Source organism: Patagioenas fasciata, chromosome 18 (assembly GCF_037038585.1).
Source record: "Patagioenas fasciata isolate bPatFas1 chromosome 18, bPatFas1.hap1, whole genome shotgun sequence".
NCBI classification, from domain to species: domain Eukaryota; kingdom Metazoa; phylum Chordata; class Aves; order Columbiformes; family Columbidae; genus Patagioenas; species Patagioenas fasciata.
The window spans coordinates 3,005,101-3,024,120 of record NC_092537.1 but is presented as its reverse complement, the minus strand read 5'-3'; the positions used below and the strand labels follow the sequence as shown (position 1 = coordinate 3,024,120).

Sequence of the window (19,020 nt, the reverse complement as noted above, 5' to 3'; positions counted from 1 at the left end):
AGCAGACGTGAAATGAAAGCCTAATTGAACCTCGTATAAAACCTGCAGGTAGCAATTATTGTTTAAAAGTAGATCTACTTTTAAAAAAAGAGATTATACCCTAAGCTATTAACAATATCCAAAACCTAAAGTAAAAACCGAAACAGGAGCAATAAAACATTGAGCTACATCTAAATGATGTCATTTAGAACGAGAACCTTCACAAATAAAGCACAATTTGTTTTATAAAATTTTTCTAATACTCTTTATGCTTGATACGATTATATCAATAATACAGATCTGCTTATTATTAACCCTTATTATTAAGAGTTGTTACTAAACATGCAAAATTCATTGCATGAAGCATATGTAAAATGTATTAAATTCCATTCTATCAAGAAAACAAGTTTTAGGTGCTGCTTCTTTCAGGCTTGGTTATTCTACAGCCCCAAGTTTGTTGAATTAAAACTCATTATTTTAAGACTAAATCTCACTTGAGTTATTCTGGAGAAATCAGGAAGTCACTTGGGGCTGCGTTTTTTGTTAGTTTAGTATATATAATGATTCCTTCCATTTACTGCCCTATCCTGCAGACTATAAATAAACACGTGTAAATAAGCTTGAAGGGATTAGAGTTTTGTTTTACATTCCAGGTTAACAAATTTCATAGTAAAATACCGGTATTAGAACTGGTTAACAGTAAACTTGAGGAGTGGTGCAAATGAAATGAACCAGGCAAACAATGGCACCCTGGATCACAGAATAATCTCACGGAGATTAAAAGTCACAAAAATATTATTAAAATTATTACTATTATTTTTATTATTATTATTATTATTAAAGACAACATGTCACCCTTGAGTTTATCACATGCTACTTAGCAAAGATCCTAGAGATCTGGCCACCGCTGGAGTGTTTCAACTCGGTGTCGCTTCATGAAGCCTCGGGGTCTAATTGGATTGTGTGTCCCATTGCCACCCACTCCCAGCTTGTTTCTGTCACATTTTCAAAGCAAATCCTTCCAAGGAGTGCTGTGCAAATCCTCTCGTCCCCGGTGCCATCGCCGTTCCAGTCGCTCGTGCTGTCATCTCCCCGACGTCCCCAGGCGGAGGTTGGGTTATTATTTTCGGCCCGTGTGTTAGGTTATTTCTAACACAGCAGAGTGGAGCAAAAGGACAGCGGGGGAGTTGCAAAAACACACAACGTACCAAAAAATGGGTAAGTTTAGACAAGTCAGTGGTGACTTGTAGAGGAATAAGTGGGCACCGTATACTAATTTATCTCCCATTAAGACAATATCGCTGTTGCAAAGCCAAGATAAGTGGCCTTTTCCCCCCATCTTACATCTCCTAACCCTACAATTTACAGGCCTAAATGGAATCAACAAGGCAAAAGCCTAAAAATTGTAGGGTTAAGGACCGTTCCCCACTGCGGGATTTGTTCCTGGTTTGCTCTTTCATGCTGCGTTTTGTAGAAGGGGGTGTAGGAACTGGGGGTTGACGTAAGAGAAGCCTTCGAAGTCGGTTTGGTCTATGTTAGCAATGACCAGCTGATCCGGGGGCGTTAACACCGGCTGTCCTCGCGTGAAGAATTTGTCGAAGTTTTCGGCACCTTTGCCACACTGTAAGGAAAAAAAAGCGAACAGAAAAAAGGCTGAAAAACGAGGAATACATAGGCAGTTGCAGGGATTATCCTTGTGAAGTCAAATGCCACTCCGGGATGGGGAATACAAACCCACCGGGGAGAAAATTCACCCCAGTAATTCAGACTCCTTTAATCACTGACTTTAGACGCTGTTCGAGGGGGATAGTTGGGAACTGCATTTATTACAGGTCTCAAGTGCCAATTCTCCCCGTCTTCAGCTTCTCATGCAACGCATGACCGTCCGGCAGCACTCAAACCACTGATGGACTCTTTCACAAGGAACGAAGGGCGCTGGGTTATAGCACCAGGTGCCAAAACACGAGCAGATTTACAGACTGGTCCGGCACAATCAAACTGCCTCATTTCAGAAGCATCCCGGGATTGCAGCACCGCTCACCTCGCCCCGCGGGGCAGCACGACTGCAGACGCATTGAACAGGGAAGCACTTGGCACATCACTCACCACTTTGGGCTTGAAAGGTGGCTGAATCTCCCTGTTTTCCAGTTTCTCCCAGTCAATCCTCCTGAAGAAAGCGTGTTCCCTGATGTCTCTTTCACCTTCAAGGCCACAGCCAAGGCGTTTTGCAGGATGTTTAGTCATCAGCTGTTGGGAAGAAAACACCGCATGATTTCAAATGAATGAAAGCGAGACAGACTTTCCCCAGACTGCGATGCTCTTGTTCCTCCCGTGAAGACGCAAGCTGCTAATAAAATTGTTTTGGAAAGCTAAAATTCATTTTTTGAAGATTAATTTTCTCGTTTGATTACTGGAGACGGGACGTCGGCAGCAAAATGAAGGGGTGCGCTTGAGAACGGTCTCCATTCGGCAGAGGCTGCTGCTGGGGGTGCGGGTGGGGACAACCTCCCATCATATTCGCTCACAACTCACTCCTGAATCTCACCTTTGGTCTTTCAGTTCAGGCTTATAAATCTCCAGAACAGCTTCTGCCCTATCTCAACAATCAATTTAACTTAATAAATTCCAATATACTAAAGCTGTACAAAGTACAACCCCCCCACTTTCATCTTTCTGGGCTTTCTCATTACAGAGTCTACAATTTCTTGGCACCCAGCTGACAATATCTAATCTGCGCTTCCTCCCCTGCATCCTTAATGAGATGCTGGTCAATATTATACCCAGTTGCAGAGATTAAGCAGACTTGGAAAAAAAACCCCAAACAACAAAACAAACCCACCAGCACTGCATACTTGGAAACAGTTATGTGCTCCTTAATTAACAAGCTCCTCAAAAGCTTTTGAATTGATATGTACATTAGGAACATAATGTAGCCTTCGACTCTCAGTTCCAGTGTTGTTGGGACTTTTTCAAGCTCTTTTACAAATTAGATATGATTAATATACTGTGACACCTCAACGCATCTTCTTAAAAGCTCAGCTGTACCGCTTTAGTCTCCCTCCAAATGTTGAGTTGATCAGATTCCAATTCTGAACCTAAAATAAAAGCGACTCTGAGCAGACTTTGGGAAGTCAGCTGTGCACTGGGCAAGGAATCGCACCCTGCTTCAAGCTTAACAGCAACTTTGCCATTTTCGTTACATCCTCTAAACCCCTTGCTTTAGTGGTAGGGGATATAAGAAAATGCGAATGATGATTCCACTAGTGTTAATTCTGTTTCAAAGTCACTGCATTTACCAAACCCAGCAAACTCTGTATTGGTGCAGTAGATGTCAAGCAACCAATTCTATTTCAAGAGCACAGCGGGCACGTTCCTCTTGCCCCACGGTGCACGGTCCGGGATTGCGGAGCTACTGCTGACCACAAGGTTCACAAGATTTCTCATATTGCCTTCTTAGCTCAGGAATAATGCTCACTGAAATCTGGGATTAATTTGTTAGCTTAATACAGAAGACGAAGGTGTTATTACCACAGAGACTTGATCCTAAACCTAGCGGTGCCGTGCAATTTGAGCTTCTTGACCTCCCTTTGCATCAGCGCCTTGCAGAACAGCAAAAGCAGGAGAGCTGAAAACACGGTAATTAGATCAGGTTCAAACTGTGCTGTTTGAATATATGATTTTCACAAGGCATCAATCTGCATGTACTTTGCAAAAATATATCATGCTCAGCTTTTGTTGGCCAGCATTTCTACACCGGGATAGGCTCCAAAATTAGAATGGGCTTTCCTTCTACCTTGTTTCGAACAGCTTTTCTTTTTCTTGATGGTTTTCCCTTAAGGGATTAATATCCAGCTCGTGTACAAGACCTCATCAATGGTTGCAAGGGAAAGGAAGAAAGTAAATACCAAATTAACCAAGTGCACTGATATTTTATCAGTGTTAAGTAAGACATCAAAGTAACACTTTATAGACGGTGGTTTGGCAAAGCTGACAGTACTCTGGGGAATCACACGGAGTCAAGGGAAAGTCTAATGAATTCTTTTTTCCTGAGCTAATCCCCTGAAGTTAAATCTATTATTTTCCTGGAAAAAAAACCCCACCTAAATCAACTTAGAAGCTTAGATGATTTTTAGGCCCCACAGGTTACAACTGGGTCAGGATTTCCACACAGTTTCCACACTAAAGATTTTCACCTAAGCTCATCTTTACCTACATATAAAAATTATTCTTACTAGCTCTTCTATCACTTGGTGTATTGGGCTGAGGACCGCAGTGTGTTCGACGGTGTACCTGGTAAATCCATCTGAGCTGAGATAAATCCTCGCCTTGTAAAACCGGGGTTGGGCTGCTGAGGGTCAGGAGGAAAGGTGCTTGGAGACGGCTCACACTGCTGTCCTGTTTACACACTCTGCTTTGGATTTGGCAGCTACCGATCCTGACATTTGTTCTTTCCGAAAAACAAGCAGGCACAGCGGGAAGAGCTGAACACTTCTCGGGGACAGCAAGCGGGGAGCACTTCATGGCAACACCGCTGAGCACAGCCTGACAGAAGCTGCGCTTAAAAATGCTACAGTGCCACATCCAAGCCAGACACATTTAGTTATTCACAAGGATTGCCAAAAATGAACTTAATGGTAATATCTCACCCCCTTGCAGATGGAGACAGCTTCTTTGGACAGGGATTTTGGATAGGAAACATTATGCTCCATTATGGACTGGAAAAGTTCGTCTTCATCTTCTCCATCAAATGGAGGCTGTTGAGAATAAATCACAGGTAAGTACCTCCTGACCCAGAAGCCAGTGTTCATCAGTCTCAGGTAGAAATTGAGGAGGAAATTTCATTTCTGCCCCCAGCATGGCACTCAGGCCAAGGAAATGTGTGCAGGATTATCTTTGTGATCATCTTTAATCAGCTTTTAGAGCTACTGTGCACCAGACAGCCAAAACACTTTAAAGGGTGAAGTTCGGAGACTGCAACTTCCCATTACCTTGTATTAAGATATATCCATTCCTCACTTGATCCCAGTTAAACTCCAGTTTGTTTTTTGAGATGTGGCTGTAGACTCTGCTTCTGTGCAGACTGTACCACAAGTACGGGCTGCATTTTATTATTAAATATGGGTGATCAGCAAAGTGCTCGTGGGTGAGTCCCCAGGAGCCGGCACCGTGCAAAGCTCAAGTAATGGTAAAGCTCATGTTCTCAAAAGCATTCAAGATGCCTAACAGTTGCAATGCAGACTGTAAATGTTAACAACTGCAATTGCTACGCTTCAAAAACTTCTAAAATGTTGACAGTAATTTAGCAGAGAAACAATTACAAGGCATTTGTTAAAAATGTACATTTTAAGCTCAGGAAATGCATGCCTTTAGCTAACGCTCACTGAAAGCCAATCGCACAAATCTTTTGGAACTCGGGACTAATAGAATTGCTTAGAGTTGGTAGTTATCTGCCATTGACAGTGTTGCTTTCTCCGTGAGCGGCTCGGAGAGCAGCGTGTCATTAGCTCTGCAGAATAAGGGGTCTGAAACTGAGCATATTTCAAGTGGCGAGACCCACACTTTACCCCTAGGACATACAGTACAAAAACCGTATTCTTGTGACTGAACTGCAATACAGAGCATACACACACTCTTTATTATGTCTCCCTGTGGTTTCAAACCACTAAATGATATTTCTTCCATGTGCCGTGCATTTTCCTGCTCAAGTGCCTCCCATTCCATTTTGAAGACGGCTATTTATAACATTATTACAGCACAAAGGAGCCGTATTCAAAGGCGGTGTTTGATTATGTGGGTGCAATACAAAGAGCTTAAAGCCTAAATACATTCTCAGTGGAGTCACTCAGGAGGACAAGGAGATAATACCAGTATGAAAGGCCCCAGCCCTGTCCCATAAGGGTCCAACCTTTGGGGTGCCCGCACACAGAGAAGTCACAGCGAACTGGGGGCGACTCTTACCTGCCCAGCCAACATCTCATAGAGCAGCACTCCGTACGCCCACCAGTCCACAGACTTCCCATAGGGCTGGTAAGCAATAATCTGTACAATCGCAAAACAAAGAAAAAGAAAACACACATTAAAAAGCCCTATGTTAACCAGCACCCAGTCTTGTGATATATCAGATAAACAGTGATGTGCAGAGATGAATGTATTTCCTTGAAAAAGCCCAGAAAGCCGGCCCTGTAATCCTCACTCCAGCTACTCATCGGTTTCAGTGGGAGTTGAACCGTTTGGCAAATGTTGGTCCCATGTCTTTTGTTTCTCTGCTATCGGGGGAAATGAGGCTCTTGGGAGACCCTGGGATGTGTGTGAGAAGGCAAAGGAGGACGCCCAGCACCACGAGGTGGGAGACAAGGCAAGCATGTTATTCATCCATTTGTGTCAAAGCCTGAAATCATGAAATTCACTTAACTTACAGATTATCAATAATTAAACCTTTCTTTTCAACATTTATACTTTTGTTCTGCTGTAAAAGGAATCAAAATTTAAGAGAGCAAAACCCTGAAATGTTCAGTTCCATCTTCCCAAGTTGCAGGATACTTCATACTCTTAGTATGAAGCTAGATACCATCTCCACCGAAAAGAAAGGGGTTTCTGCTCTTCGGCCTAATGGAAATTTCAAGTATTTTGGGTTCACATCTGATGCACAGAAGCACAAATTGAGTTCTGACATGAGAACCCGCAAGTGCCACCCGCATGCAGTTCCCCTAGTGCATCTTTTTCTTTAATTGAGGCCTCTTCAGAGACCGGTGTTAATTTATTTAAGAGATGCATCTGTGCATGCTCTGGAGGGGTTCTGAGGTGGAGAACTTCTCTTGGATCTCCTTCTAAATAACTGTGACGGATCCTGTGAGTCGTGAAGGGACGTGGAACCTGGTCCACTCGCTCCAGGGACAGCATCAGCCCCCACTGCTCCACCACTGCAGTCGTTGCTCCAGATGGGCTTGCGTTCATTCTCCTGTTTGCACGCGTTTCTGTTCTTTGTGAAACAAATTGCTAAGACAAGTACACATCACATATCATAGATTTTTTTTTAGCTTTCTGAAAGGGGACTCAAATTGGTAAGTTTTGGAGTTTCTCAGGGAAAAAAAATGAGTCATCGGTTCAATAAAGCAGGACTGCTAAGTAAAATTATAGTCTCTATGTGAATATGGTTCTCACTGAGATAACAGCAGCACATGAATTAAAAATCACTGCAATGCTTCTAAGCAATGGATTTCAAAATCAATTGCACTTCGAAATATATGACACATCCAGAGGTAATAACAAGATTCTCAGCTGTAAGGTCCTACATAAAGGCAATCTTTATTAGGTATCTTCTAGCAGTAATATGGGATTGAAAATATATATTTGGGACATTATTTTATACTGTAGTAGCTGACGTACTTGGTTGCTCTCCCTTTTGTTTCTATCACAAGTTCCCGAAGGTCCACTGGAATCAATGGGGCTTCTTCAGAGAACAAACACTTTCAAACTTTTATTTAGAAAAACCACTGGACTTTAAACACAGAAAACGGTGAAACATTTCATCCTCAACCCCTCTCTGACAATCTCTCCTTGCCCGACGGAAGAAAGCATCGTATCAGAAAAAAAAACCAACAGTATTTTTCAGAAGGTCATTAATTTGTAGGGGCAGAACATGTTTTGGTAGGAAGAATTTATTTCAGTTAGCAAATAAGAAGAAGATGCATCCACAGCACTGAGAAAGCAGATGCTGCTGCACCCCCCTGGCACTGAGGTCTGTCCAGGAGGCCACAGACTATTTCTCCTCCTACTGTGAAAGAGTTTTATGGGATTATTGAGGAGAGGAAAGATTTTAAATACGGCAATGCAATGTCATAAAATGAAAGATGTAACAAAGCACAGACTCAATGACGCTGTTTGTTTATCCAGCAAGAGGTGACTCAAGATTGGGTTGTTCTCTAAATAGCATTCTCATCAGCAAATGTAATTTGCCCCAATTAAATCTGCCTTTGTGAGAGAACAGCAAACAGAATCATCAAGAGAGACAGAATTAACATGAGAAAAAGCTCCTACGTTTAACTTAACATATGGTCAGCGTCACTAAAATTTTTGTCCTGTTTGACGCCACATGTCAACAAGAGCAGAAGCATCTGCTGGGCAGAGCAGGGTCCCCTCTGAGCTTCCCAACCAGTTGTGTGATGGGAATGGGACTGGGGAAGTATGGACACCAAGCTCCATCAGGACTGGAGACGTCCCACTGCAGAAAAGTCCCACTGCAAATGCAACGAAAACATTGAATGCACTGCAACCTAGGAAAAGGTGGTGCCGTCAATGTCTGCTGCTGTGCACCGGGAGGTTTTTCCTTTAATCCTAACTAGATACACTCAGTCTCAATACCCAACTTACTCCTGGTAAGGATGTGATACAAGTGGAACACAGAAAAGCAATCTGCCGTGTTCATTCATCAACCTGCGTGTCGCGCACGCAAACAGCGGTTACACTCATAATATTGGGAGCTATTCAAAGCGTTAATTGGAAAATGTAAACGCGAGGAAGAACGCTCACTTCAAGGAAGGAATTACATGTGGGAGGAAGCAGATGAGTTTTCAATATACAGTCAAACACACTTGGGTACAGTCAGCAAGTCCTAAATGTCGTATTTTCAGTAGTTCCCTCCTCTTCATTCAGAAATCATCATGTTTTACCCACCAGCTGCCGCACTGCGAGCTGTCATTGCCTGCCCTGAGCAGCTGCCTAACCGATCCTACCAGCAGGTACGCATTTGGTATATTTTAGAATACAGAAAGGTTTATTGGTGTGAGCTCCTGTCTCACCACAGTGTGCAGAGCAGACCCACAGAGCCGTGAGGTTCTTCATGGACCCAGAAACCGAGATCTCCTCCTCCTCCAGCTACAATCTCTGCCTTCCACTGGCCAGGGAGGAGCAGAAAGCTCCTAAAACCCTTCCCTTCCCCTTCTCTTCCATCATTAATTTAAATTACTCTCTTTTTCACCTCTTTTTCCATTTCAAATGTCCCATTTTACCTATCTATTACCGTGTTTTAAGAGCTCTTCATTTTCAGGTCCCGTGGATTTGAGAGCTCAGGAAGACCTCACATGGAATTTCTCTCACCAAGCCAAATTGGCAGAGGAATGTTGAATTTTCTTTTCCTTTTTGTTCTTTTACTTCTTTTCCTCCCAGGAAGGCACAGTTAACAGCACCACACAGAGATTAATACCAGAAATTCGTAGGAAAGTTTAGATCACTGCAACTTGCAGCCGGTAGCCAGTGGGATAAAAAGATTATATCCCGGAGGCAAGAGAGACAGTGGATTGTGAACATATCTTCTGTCTACTGTAAAAGTTAAAACTTAGTTATTAGAAGAAATAAATATTACCAGCACAAGAAAGTCTTACTTATTAGCCTCCCACAATCTCAGCAAACGCAAGGTTAGAACTTGAAGTTTCGAGGCTGTTAGAGGAGGAGATGGGAAACACGAGTTTCTAATTTAAATCCTTCTGAAATTCAGCATCAGCTCTGGCTGCTGCGGGGATGCTGGTGGGGGGCACATCCAGCCCCTTCTGCCTCTCTTGAGCAGTCAAGGAAATACAAATTATTTGATTTCATGGCTATTCTACCACTCTGACCATACAGATTTAAGTTCAGCACATCAATATATAGTCTTTACTGCCTGACAGAAGTGGTCAATCTACCAGTTTAACCTCTACGTGTTCCTCAATCGCATAGGATTAAACAATGAATATTTATTCCAGTGTGTTATACACCTAAGTAATAACAAATGATAACTTCCCCGGTCACTAGGAGAGCATTATTTTACAGTACACCAAATACTGATGCAAAGAGCTAATTCTCCATGTTTGAGTGGCACATGCTCCCAGGACTACTCTGCTCTAGATACCTTCAGCAGGTTATTTAGATTTAGCTCATCCCCCTCCACCCGTCAGGGAACGGTACCGTGCAAATGCATCCTCATTATCATCTATTATACATTTTAGGCCACGGTTACACGCTGAAATGTTCCTGCAAGCAAAACACGAACCTCACTTTGAAGTTTACCACAGACCTAGTTAGCAATTTGTCAGTCACAATAATGCCTTCAGAAACCAAAGAAAATCAGGCAACTTAAAAAAATAGAGAATAGAAAGACCAATATTCTCCCAGTTACTGAATGTTTTGGTAAAAGGTTAATTATATGAAATTTCCAAATAAAGCAAAATAAATAATCCCATCACTGACCCACACTGAGCGTTTTGGCAATGACAGCACGTTCTCCGGTATTAACTGGCACAAGACTTGCCACAGAAAGGACACTTTTTAGTTTGTAATGTTGGCTTCCTTTATGTTTTGACAGGAGCGACTGAAATACTGCTCTGGCTGTTCCCATATCCCGCTGCAAGCAGCAGCCATTTGTGAAAAAACCAAGGTTTTATAATACACAATATTTCACTCTGAAAAGCATGAATTAGGAACTGGTAAGAAACAACCTATTTTTCATTCCAGTTTCACGGAGATGACAAAATTCACCTTAGACACTAATTTACTTGTCCGTGTGTAAATCTCCCATATTCCAACAAACACTCATTTACAGCCAGAAATGTTCCAGCCAGAGCTGCCTCTTGCCCAGCACTCAGTGAAAAACTGAGTCTCTTGGATCAGGATTCAGGTCTTGTATTGAATCTGCAGCCAAACAAATCAAGACACTTGAAAGCTCAATATGCACAAATACCAGATTTTAATATTCATATATTTGAATCCTTTCCAAATCACCACATGTGCTTGTTTTCAGTGTTTTATACCTAAACCACTGAAATACAAATCATAGCCAGACTAAAAATCTTAAGCCTAAGCTCGCGTTTATCACGGCGCTTTAAAATAAAACTGTGTTCCTCGTGATCAAATGTTCATTTTGGACAGGTTGGTGTCTGAATGTGATTTTCAGCGGCTTGAACGCAGCGCAGGTATCGCCAAATCACAGAAAACTGAAGGCAAATGATGGATTTATTATGTCTACTCCATTCAAGCCCTGATCTGAGAGCTCAGTTGAGGTTTTTGGTGACTGGACCCTTACAGGGATCGACTGCGGGAGCTCATGAGCTTCCCAGGTCCCTTCCAACCCAAACTGTCCTGAGACTCTGCACCGTCTGAAAGACACGGACTGGAAGAAACCACAGTAGTTTTCCAGGGAAAACCTTCAACACCTCATGAGTCCCTTCCCAAAAATCAATGAGTGGTTTGTGGTTTCCTCAAAATGGCAAATAATCCTTTAAATATATGTATTTTGGCAGCTGCGTGAACCCGTGGAGAAATCCATTAAAGAAGCTACGTTTGCTCCCAGTAAAATGTTTGTTGACTTCGGCAACAACCATGGAGCCTCTATGACTTCAAAAATCAAAGCACAAAGTTCAATATAACAACATCTCCAGGTTACAAATTCAAAATCACAACGTCGTGATCGCACTTTTTTAGCTTTTTGCTAGTGTGAACAAAACCTGAAGCGCTGATCTTGTCAAGTTAGGTTTTCAATCAACTAGGTGTTTTTTAAAAATGGTGAAGCCTTATTGATAATATTGTATTAATTCACAAAGTTATTCAATACAGCTGCAGGAGTATAAGTGGTAGCATCCATGGTACAATCCAGGGTTACAGCTCAGTGGTGTAAAATGTATATCGGGACAATTTGCATTTGAGAGGCTAAAAGGTTCTTGAAATGGCCAATATTTACCTCTGGTGCAATGTAGTCCGGAGTGCCACAGAAGGTCCTGGTTGTGACGCCGTTCAACATATGTTCTTTGCACATTCCAAAGTCGGCAATTTTAATGTGTCCTTCTGAATCCAACATCACATTATCTAATTTCAGATCTCTACGAGGAATCACAGCGATTTAATGTTAACATTTAGGATCAACCATGGCCAATTTACCCACTTGAGTCTGGGTGAGGAACACGCGTAGGAATTTGGGGGGCGGAGGGGGCAGGGGTGCACACACAGTGTATGAGGGACCTTCTGTGGGTTTTAATATAGTTCAGGAATTACTTACGTGAGATTCTACTCACCTATAAACGATCCCTTTGTTATGGAGAAAGAATAACCCAATAGAGATCTCCGCTGCATAGAATCTGTATGAAAAAAACCAGTGATTCCTTATTGCCTCATGATTCCCTTCTGACAAAACCTTTTAGAAATGCATCATGGTAAAGCATGATAATATTACAGCATATAAAGGATATAATGCATAGTTTGTATATATATATTGAAGTATAAAAATATATATTACAGGCAGCTGACACCTTTATTTCAATTCGACTTTGACAGACATTTTCAAGTATTTGATGGTAAAATAATGCAGAATTTTTTTAGAAACTGAAAATGTCCCCCAGGACCACACGAACGATGCTGCTGGAGCGCAGCATTTCACTGGAGCACAGCATTTCACAGCATTTCACTGCAGGCCTGACTGCCTGCAAAGGTCACTCTCTAATCACGTATCAACGCTCAATTTACGCTGCAATTCACACGGCACGAAACAATTTGCAGAAATAGTATTCCTTTATACAGGCTGTTAATGGATTAATTACATAAACCTAATTTAAATGATTACCATATAAAATGTAATTGCTGAATGTGGTTAAAGAATATATAACATTGATGGATGTTTGAAGGCAGTTGCTGTGGAACTATGCAAATGATATGCAGGAGGATAATTTAAAGATGAGATTAATTTTGAGGGTAGTTCTGAAACACTTCTCAGAGGTGTTTGCGAACGCCTGTGCTGGAAGATGCTCCACAGGCGTGAGCTGTCACAACGCACCCTAAATTGCAACGGGTGTTGGCAAGTGACTTGAGCTGGGAGTCAAGGACGATCCGACACCATCCCGTTTTTATTTAGAGAGTTGTCGAAACTTTGGTCCATATCTCCAATACTTACATTAAGAAGGCCTTTCATTTAAACAAGCCCTGATTACTTAAGTCAAAACGAGAAATTATTTTAGCTGGATTCTTAAAACAGTTGGTCATAGTCGATTTTAAAGTTTCGTTGGTAAATGATTTACGGAACACTAATAATTGATGATGAGATGATGTAAGCATGACTAAAGTGGTATTGATGGACCTATTTACATTTTAATATGCTACAGATCATTATCGGTAGCTTCCTGATATGCCAGATAAACAATTACCTAAAAGGGATCATGTAATAAACAACTTCTAACCATTTATTAACTCACCACTAATGAAACTCCTACAAAAAAGTAGCATCACAGAACTTCTTATAAGCTACACATTGAATTTATCTTGTGTATACTATCATTTATATTGCCACGCTCAGTCTGTTTGTATTGCCTTTCCTTATAATACTAATTCAGACTGAAATGTTCTACTCACTTTTTTATGTTCGCTTTTAAAACCAACACCAGAATACCAAGTAACGTCTTTAATTTCCTGTTGCCTAGTTTAAATTCTTGTCACTTTTAAAGTAGGCATTGCATGCCTTTGTTCTTGCTGTAGTTTTGAATACAAAGGCACAGCTACCTTTGGTCCGTGTGTGCAAACAACATTTGTTAGCATAACCTTCAGCTTTTTGGCCTTAGAGCACAGTAAAAAAAGGTCAGCTTAGATTTCACACTGAATCTGGGAAGAAGAAGAAACCTAAGCTTCTTACAGGGTAAAATTAAGGTGATGACATGATTTAAATATATAAACGTGAACACTCACACTGCTTGTGGCTCCTTAAATTTTCCTACTTGCTGAATGTGATACATGAGATCACCCCCATTCACATACTCCATAACAAAATAGAGACGGTCCTAGGATAAAGTATTAAAGATGCACATGAACACATTAGAGAAAATATTAGATACGCACTGATCAGCAAAAGAGTCACTAGCATGTTATTATAAAGTTTTTAAGATTATCAGGCCTGGTTGCACATTCTGGCAAAACGGATAGATGAGGAAATGGAATGTTCTGTAAAACCTGCAGGAGTAAGTGACTGATGAGATCTGTCCAGACCGGCCAGTTTTAGTGAAGTGGTTTTATTTATTATTTGTCTACAATGGTTCCCATAATTATTCACATACAGTTCTGTCTGGAAAATCTCTCTCTAAAAGTCCATGTAGAAAAAAGAAATTAAAGATGGTTGGAAATTCTTGCTTTGAAGATACTTCTAATCCTCCCTAATACATTTTCCTTTGGAAGATGGGAGATATTATTTTGATTATTAAAAAGAGGCAAGAAGAAAAGTAGTTGTACTGTTTACAAAAATATCTGGAAACTTTACAAGTGACACTAAATTAATTGCTTGTAGGTGCGTATTTCAGCCAGAGGAAGATGGTGATAAGGTATTTGGGCGGGAGATTTTTCTTGGACACTGAGGACTTTTAAAGGCCGTATCCAGGTACCTCTAATCAAGCACGACCATAAAACATTTGAGTGCACTTAAGTAATATTTTCCCACTCAGTGACTTTCAGACAATAAGACTTAAAACAGTAGGTATGACCGCCCAGTTTACAGCCAACTGAAACCTAGGTTTAATATTTGAAATACAAAGGATAATTGCACTCAGTATCTCTTGGCCATTTTCTACGTGCAGAAACTATGATATATAGGTTGGATGATAATAAATGCTACTGGACTGACAAAATCCATGATCACATAGTACGCAAAACATGAGGGTTGACGAGAAAGACGCAGCTCACGTACAACTGTCTGGAAACAAGAGTGAAGCTGTGTCAGGAACGGTGGTTTATCTTGCAACGCCAGGACTCGTTTTTCCACCATGGTACATTCGACATCGTCGTCCTGAATCACCACGTCTTTTTTCAGTATTTTGATTGCATAGAGCTCCTCTGTCCCCTTCCTATCTGCCAGCATCACCTGCACAAACAGAAACCACCGGGTGAAAACCCTCACCATGGCCAAGGAGAGAAGGTGACTTATCTACCTGATGATTGTATAGCTGGCAATCCCGCCTTCCCTTTTATTGGTCTAGACTAACTCGATCAAAACCCCAAAAATATCAGTATTACTCACTCGTTGCAAAGAGCTGCACCAGTCGTTTCAGACAAAGCCTGTGCCGAAACCCGCTGGTTAATCACAGGCACATTGCCAACAGGCTGAGAAAATGTTAAGTCCCATATGGTTTCTTCAGTAAAGGGCACTTTATCATATAAGTGGTTGTTCAAACAGACAGAAAAATAGCAGTCCTTTCTTTCAGCTAACAGATTTCATACATATATATATATACACACACTATTCCTGTTTTTTCCCCATAACAGCCTTATCAATGTTGGTGACTTACAGAACCGACAGAGTGACCCGGTTGTAAAGCCAGAAAAGTAGCCTTAATTTCCTTGAAATGGCTGAGAAGTGGGGAATCTGGAAGTCAGCAACTGTTTCTTACATCCTGCCCAACAACCTGAGCTTTTTGGTTTGTTTCGTTAGTTTTGTTTTCAAGCAAACCGTCCAATCATGACTGAAGCCTTCTCGTCCTTAGGGAACCATCCTATTCCATGTTAAGAAAGCCTCCCTTGAAAATGCACATCCTTTTGCTCCTTAGAGAATTCTTCATCCATTCTTCCTCAATAAAAAAATAGAAGAATAAAGAGTGCGAGGGGAACAGTAACGCAGAATCCCTACCTTTCCGAAGCTCCCCTTTCCAAGAACCATGAGAAAGTTGAAATCTGTCAGCTTCACCCTGTCCAGGTTGTTGGACGGCACGCTTGAGCTCTTGTCTTCTGTTGGAGTAATGACTTTGTTACCAGCTGGCCCAAGTTTGGCTTTCTGAAGAACACACACACACATACACACACAAAAACAGGAAAGTAAGAAGAGGAGCCCGTTTTCTCGGCCGGATGGGTGACGGTCAGGACTGGAGGCGACCAGATGTGAGGCGGCATTCCCAGGAGAGAGGCTGCGCAACAACATCTGCACAGACACAACTCCAAAGACTCGTTCCAACAACGCTTTTGACATCATTGAGCGAATTAAAGTGGGAAACTGTGTTCAGGTATAACCAGATGAAAGCAGATATCTGGTTAGAAGAGCAAAACCAAAGCAAAAAACAAAGCCAAAGCAACAACAACAAAAAATCACTTATTTCCATGCCAAAAGCAGGCTTATCTCCTGTTTTTGTTTCGAAATACAATAAATGCTTTTCAAAAATATCATGCTATAAACTACCCAGGGTGTTTTAGGATATCAACAGTCTCTTCAATACATTCTCTTTTAAAACTGAATTCTTAAAGGCATTTCATAGCAAGAGTTCGTAAATCTCTGACATGCATTAAGAAAAATAACCCACACCAGAAAAACCACCACAACACATGAGAATTAATGCAAATGAACAAGGCCACTTGCAAACTAGCGACACAATCAACTTTGATTTTCCATCAAGTGTTGATCTGGAAATATCACATACAAGGGCTCTGCCTTGGCAAGACGGGCTGGTTTGCAGAAGGTTGCAACAGTCTCAGTATTTCACACCACGCACCACAGAATTGCTCAAATATTGCATTTCAAATCTCTAATTTAATAGAAAAAAGTAAGACTCACCGAAAGATAATGCGGGCTACAATCTAACATCCCTCTTTTGCTCAAAATAATCCCATACACCAGCAGAAGCAAAGCCAAGAGGGTTTAATGATACTTTGGGATTTAAGTGCTTTCCCTCATTTACCTAATGTGTTTTTCTGGTGAATAACCTCTCTATGGTTAATTTACTTCATGCCATTGACATATGCTTGACATTTAACAATAACTAATCTTCTCACTGCACCACAAATGGACAGTATTTACATATTATCACTGTTTTGCAGATAAAATTACAGCGTTTAAAGTTCATTCAAAGCCACACAATCAATCGCCTTACAAGCCCGGCCTGGCATATACGTTTGGCAGCCTTGCTGGAAACCGGACAACGCAAACTTTTCCTCTCTCCAGACATGTTTAAAATGTAAGATTAAAAGGGATGTGTTGATTCACAGACTCCGGCCCTGTACGAGCACAGGTTGTAATGCTGAGTAAACCTCTGATAAAATAACCACGTCACTTGAAAAGCACATTCAGATTGGATGACTCTTCCTGCAGTTTAATACATGCAGAAGGTTTCCACCCTGATGCAGGGATAGGAATTTTGTCAGCTCTGATTTCTTTAAAAAAAATCATTATTTTTAAATTGTAATACAGCTTAAACCGTGGAATTTCTTCCACCACTACCAGTACTTGCGGGCATGAAAGCAGCGCTTGGAGAGGCTCATCTGGACCATGCGTTGTGCGAAGGTTTAGGAAAAGCCGGTCCTGGGCACCAGCCTAAGTCCCTGATTGTGCAAAGGGAAGATGGTCCCTGAGCAGCCCCGGCTGGGACACATCCAGTGTCTGCGATGGAGCTTTGGTCTGGCACAAAGCTCCTTTTAAAGACCACAATGGAAGACCGAGCCATAAGCCAAAGAAGTAAAAAGGTTATTCTAAAAACCTTTATTTGTACAAGATGAAGAAATGGTTTTAAGGAACAGCTTCGCTGGCCGTGTCTTTGAGATTCCTCCACACGTGGGATCTCTTGTGCTACAAGAAGAGATTTCAACATCCGCCTTTTCACCAAGGAAGGGAGATCCAAATCAGGCACTGAGTGGAAAATCCTGGCTTTATTTCTGGTATTTCAAACCCACTGGGTAGGTTGTCAGCAGTCTATTTGAAGTCACAAATCAGCTTGTGTTCGAGTCAGTTTGTTTCTTCGGGTCTGAACCCCGGTTTGGGCAGGGAGCACTTTCTGCAGCGCTGCCATCCCAGACTCGAGCTGAACAGCACTTTTTACAGCAAAAAACCCCCAAACGAGCCGCAGATCCACCGGCAGGTCCCAGTGCTGAAGGCACCGCGCTCGCTCGATCAAACTTGAGACAAAACTGTCAGGATCTGCAGGCGGCACCTTAAAATAATATTAGAGAAGCCAGCCAAGGCCTCTGCGCCGCTCGGATTCAGTGAGCTACAGAGCCGTGCTGCTCTGCTTCCCTCTTTCATCCGCTTCAATAGACATCGCTCTCAATTTGATAATTCCCTTTTCTCCATTCGGTCAGGTGGGCGCTGCGTTCATTTTCGATCTACATTCAGACTGCTTCGCTTAATACCTTCGATAAAAACACGACATTGTTACAACAAAGCCAGCTTGCAGCAAGCAAACCCGGCAAACAGTTATGTTAAGGATAAATTAGTCTGCGCTGGCAGCAGAAAAGTTAATGTGAGAAGAAACCAAGACATGCACATCGCCTTACTGCCTCTGGTTTGGACGCACCTTATCTCGGCCAGTTCTTTTACCCTGAAACCAACAGGTGAGACGCGTTTTGGTTATTCAGCCCAAACGCACTTGTCCATAGAGTCTTACAGAAACTGCAGCGCGTTACACTGGAGACTCCTTGGAATGTGGTGCTTTTTGGAAGAGATATCTCAGGTCTTACGGTAAAAATGATTTCAATTTATTTTCAATCTAAGTGTAACAATTGTTATTTTAATTAGATACAAAGAAAGAGAGCATTCTCCAAAACCTAATGATATGCGTGCGGCAAAGAAGAAAAATAAGCGATTAGTGTATGGTAATCCATCACTGAACTCAATTTTCCATCACTGCAAATGTTCTTATTGAGTCTTCAAAACTTTCTGTTGTTTCTTTTTTTTTCCTGTGAAAACAATCTAATAGGACAAAACAATAAATCTGAACATCGGTGTTTCTGCCTTCTAGGTATTAACTATAGTTCAGAAATTTCAGAATTATAGAGCGAAAAGACCGAATTGGTCGTTTTTCCCACCAGCCAATAAATAAAATTTGCAAAGAATAAAAAAAAAAAAAAATCTACACAATTCACATTCCTACCCGCAGTCTCTTTAGGTCGTTATGTTGGTGCTTTAACAACTTGTATTGCTCATTTTCCTTAATTCTCCTCCGCTGCTGTTTGCAGCATTCACCTCAGCACATCGGGTGTTCCCGGAGGGAAAACGAATCGTGGGTTCCAAAACCACCCAAACTTGCTGCCAGCTCTGAGCACAGAGGGCAGGACCCCCATCCTTGCCCA

At 41.7% G+C, this 19,020-nt stretch overlaps 1 protein-coding gene across 2 annotated transcripts in view; it reads right to left on the bottom strand.

The window, feature by feature from the left end:
- Positions 1 to 774: 774 nt before the first annotated feature.
- PRKCA (protein kinase C alpha) overlaps positions 775 to 19,020 on the bottom strand; it is a 117,695-nt gene continuing 99,449 nt past the window's right edge. The window contains exons 9-18 of one of the 2 annotated variants that reach the window (XM_071816411.1): positions 18,246 to 18,269; positions 15,599 to 15,742; positions 14,663 to 14,836; positions 13,675 to 13,766; positions 12,018 to 12,080; positions 11,687 to 11,825; positions 5,938 to 6,018; positions 4,626 to 4,733; positions 2,086 to 2,226; positions 775 to 1,600 (exon numbers count right to left, since the gene is read on the bottom strand). In XM_071816411.1, coding sequence (XP_071672512.1) covers positions 1,436 to 1,600; positions 2,086 to 2,226; positions 4,626 to 4,733; positions 5,938 to 6,018; positions 11,687 to 11,825; positions 12,018 to 12,080; positions 13,675 to 13,766; positions 14,663 to 14,836; positions 15,599 to 15,742; positions 18,246 to 18,269 — 1,131 coding nt within the window. In that variant the 3' untranslated portion in view covers positions 775 to 1,435. The remainder of the gene's footprint in view (positions 1,601 to 2,085; positions 2,227 to 4,625; positions 4,734 to 5,937; positions 6,019 to 11,686; positions 11,826 to 12,017; positions 12,081 to 13,674; positions 13,767 to 14,662; positions 14,837 to 15,598; positions 15,743 to 18,245; positions 18,270 to 19,020) is intronic. The other variant, XM_065852241.2, reaches the window with a different exon arrangement.